General features: G+C 45.4%; 1 protein-coding gene across 1 annotated transcript; it reads right to left on the bottom strand.

Moving 5' to 3' along the window:
* Positions 1–628: 628 nt before the first annotated feature.
* N7459_003784 (GMC family oxidoreductase) lies at positions 629–2,598 on the bottom strand (the record flags this gene model as incomplete). Its single annotated transcript, XM_056942968.1, has 3 exons — positions 629–2,032; positions 2,130–2,473; positions 2,538–2,598. 3 exons carry the CDS (start codon positions 2,596–2,598, stop codon positions 629–631), a joined length of 1,809 nt encoding a protein of 602 aa, XP_056799851.1.
* Positions 2,599–3,756: the final 1,158 nt, after the last annotated feature.

Genomic DNA, 3,756 nt, shown 5'->3' with positions numbered 1-3,756 from the left:
ATATTAAAAATCCTCTAGGAAATTTATATAATGTTCCTTGATCAAGAAAGTAGGAGTTCTTGTGTGACTTGGATTATGATCTATTCTAGTGTATTTTCAGTCTTTGGATAGTTAACCAGGATAAGCTAAGCTGATAAGGTTCAAATATATATGGTGAATTTAGAGGGAATTCGAGAGGACTATATATACTGTTAATAGTAAGCACCTATAAGAAAATTGGTGCTGCGGATAACCCCTTATTTCTATAGACTAAAAAGGTCCAGGAATGAATTCACTGTGCTCTGCTGCAGCTTATATATTAATAGGGGTCACAGGACTACACCTGCTCACTTTGTATGGTGGTTAATACTATCAAAAGCCCTTTTATATTGATTGCACTCTAAGGGGAACGAAATTTCAAAGCGACTTTCATTCGTATCTAGCTTTTAGATAAGTTCGATGCCGATGGATTCGGGATTAAGAAAGATATCGACTATATATAGGTATTTGAACCAGAGTCGATGCCCTTCTTGTTTATATTAATAGTTCAAAGCAGAATATGTTATATGTGGAAAAAGTGTAGCTTCACTTGACATATCCAACTATTACAGTTATAATCTAAAGCAGTATGTCCTTACTGCGCGGTAGTTCACTGGGTGACAGCAAGCCCAAGGTCTTTCACAATGATGCTAGCTGCCTTCTCACCAATTGCATATGCAGTGGTGGCCGTGTTTGCGCCAACGTTTTGAGGTACGATACTCAGATCCACGAGCTTCAGGCCCTCGATGCCATGAACATTGAGGTCGGCATCAATCACGCCGCCATCGGCCAGCGCGCCCATCTTGCAAGTACCCAGTGAATGCCAGGTGGTACCGACATTCTTGCGCACCCAGCCCTCAATGACCTTGTCGTCCTCTGCAGTATATTGGATGTCAGAGATATTCTTGTCATTTGGCTTATCTAGCTTGACAAGGGCCGCGGCCGAATCCTCGGCAAACGGCGGATGCGCGCCAGGAAACTCTCCGCGGTAAGTATCCATCCTGCGCACGATTTCTCGCTGCTTCTTATACGCCCAAATGAGCTTCTTGACATCCAATTCACTGTTTAAGAATCCAGTCTCAAACGCATTATCCGCGTCGAGATCTGGGTTTGTGATGTGAACGTAGCCTCTGGCGTAGGGGTAGACGGTAAACGTAGAGGTCGCGAAGTATTGTGCAGGCTCAATGGCGGACGGATCACCGGGGAAGCCGCCCAACAAAGCCAGTAGCGCCAGGGGCTTATTCGGGGTGGAGAGATAGTCCTTTGCATATGCCGCCTCGAATTCAGGTCCAAGAGCAGTGACATCGGCCTCAGTGGGACGCAGTTTGCAGGAGGCATCCTGGCCATTCCACCCCATGATTGGTGCATTTGATTTGATTAACTCTTCCATGTTAATTCTACCGGCCAGGGGGGCGTCAAATGTCTCGCCTGGCTCCAAGGCACTGTAGTATGGCTGAATCAAGAGATGATGATCCTGGTAGTTCCGGCCGATTCCAGGGATATGGGCGACAACAGGAACGCCGGCCTTGTTGAGAACGGCTTCGTCGCCGAGACCGGACCTCTCGAGAAGCAATGGGGTTCCGAGAGCGCCACAGGAACCAATTACAAGCTTCCTGGCCTTGACGCGTTGAACATTGGTGTTGTCCTTTTGGAAGGCAGGGTTTGGCTTGAACTCAACACCCACAGCGCGTTTGCCCTCGAAAAGGATCTTGATAACCTTGGCCTCAACGAGGACGTGGAGGTTTGGGTGTGCTCCATCTTCCAGCCTCGGATGCAAGTAGTTACTGGCAGCATCCTGGCGCCGGCCATCTGTGTTGACAAAGCGGAGGGCACGTTGAACGCCGTTGCTAGTGTCGAGGTCTTGAAGATCCTTGACCGTCGGGTAGCCTACCTCGTTGGCGGCGGCAATGAATTGATCTGTCACACGCTCTGAGCAGAATGTTCCCTGAGACACAACAATAGGGCCATGTTTTCCATGAACGGAATCAGAGCCAGGGCCATGATACGTCTCAAGCTACAACGAGTAATAGCGGGTTGGTCAGCACTGTAGTAACCCTGATGGCAAGGCTGCAAGGGTCACGGAGCGCAGCTTTAGCATTCCATTAGCCTACCTTTTTTAAGAAAGGGATCATTTCATTTGCGGACCATCCGGGAGTGGCCCATGAATCCCAATCATGGCTTTGAGCACGACTATACATCATCAAGTTGATTGACGAACCTCCACCCAGAACACCACCGGTTGGGACGGTCATTTCGCGGTTGTCCAACTGTGGCTCCGCATTTCCCTTGTAGAACAGGGTCACGGTACTGGTGGGAAGCAATGCAGTTGGGAAAAGCAGCGGGAATGCAATTAAGTGGTTGCCCTTATTGTTCTGCCCGCCCTCTACTACTAGGATAGACAGCGACGGGTCGGCATCGGCGAGCCTGGAAGCAACAACGCACGCGGCGGTACCACCTAACGAGAGAAAAGGAGCTTGTTAGTCGAAACTCATGATAAGCAGAAGAAGTGGATGAACAACCGCCGGCGACGATGATGTCGACCTCGTCGATGCCTTCGGGTAGCCGAGTGTAAATGCCCATATTGTTGGATGTGATGGTGCGGGGGATGGTGATAGAACCAACTGCGCGCAGTGGGCACGCAGCAAACTAGGTACAGGAGTGCCGCTAAGACCTCGGATTCGGTGTATTATAACCCCGATCCCCTATATATAGCGAGCTATACTATCCTACGGGGGAGATAACCTCGACACCCAGCAGCGAGGCTGCCTGTATCGGCAGACTTCAAGGTAGACGATGCCGATTGACAATATGGAAAAACCACACCAATATTATTTTGTTAATAGCCTAAACGCACTAGTATTTGGCAGGTATTCTAGGTCCTATACTCTAACGCTTATCGATCAATGAATAAATCCATCAAGCAATCAACATTCTATTAACCTGCTGTAGCCTAATGTCACGCACCGGCCGATCGTCCACTGCTGTGTTAGCCTTGCTGCCTCAAAAGTGATACTTCTCTTGGTAGCCACAGTCCCTCCAAGCTTGCCTGTCTCTCATTACCACCGCCTACCCGGCCTTACGTGGGCTCGGAGTCCGTGAGGTGCTTATCCCGAAAGATGTGTTAACCAAGGGCGCCGACCAAGTCAGTCACTTAGAGATAGCTATCTCTGAGTAAGCTGCTAAGGTTATTAGAAGTTGTTTAGGGTATTAAGTAGTGCGAAGTAGAACAAAGATAAGTTATATTTCAACCTAGGTATTCTAAGTGCAATAGTCTAGATTAAATATAAAGAACTAAATATATACTAGTGAATAAGTATCCCTATATATTTAGTCTGTTGTATTATTTAATAAGACTAGGTCTTATCATTTAATAGGTTCTAATCCTATTACTTAATATATTATCCTATTATTTAATAGGTTAAGTTATATAATCTACTATTTATCTAAATCACAGTCTAAAGATTATTTTATATAACTTCTAAGTTAATTAGTTATCACTTTTTTAGTCTTATATCTTAGTGTGTTACTAGTGCTAAGTCTGTAATATTATCCCCTCCTTTTAAGTTTTTATCCTAAAGACTCTTAAGCACTACCACCCTATAGATATATACCTCTGTTTCTGCTTTTTCTAATTTTTCTATTATATTATCCTAACTATATCTTCTAAGGCTTTTATTTATAAAAATACTTTATTTTATTATATTCAAAATAAAGATTATTAGTTTATTGTTCTTTATA

Source organism: Penicillium hispanicum (assembly GCF_028827665.1).
Source record: "Penicillium hispanicum strain IBT 35686 chromosome Unknown utg000004l_segment0_segment0, whole genome shotgun sequence".
Taxonomy (NCBI): domain Eukaryota; kingdom Fungi; phylum Ascomycota; class Eurotiomycetes; order Eurotiales; family Aspergillaceae; genus Penicillium; species Penicillium hispanicum.
Note: the sequence above shows the minus strand (reverse complement) of the source record. Positions and strands in the feature narration are given on the sequence as shown.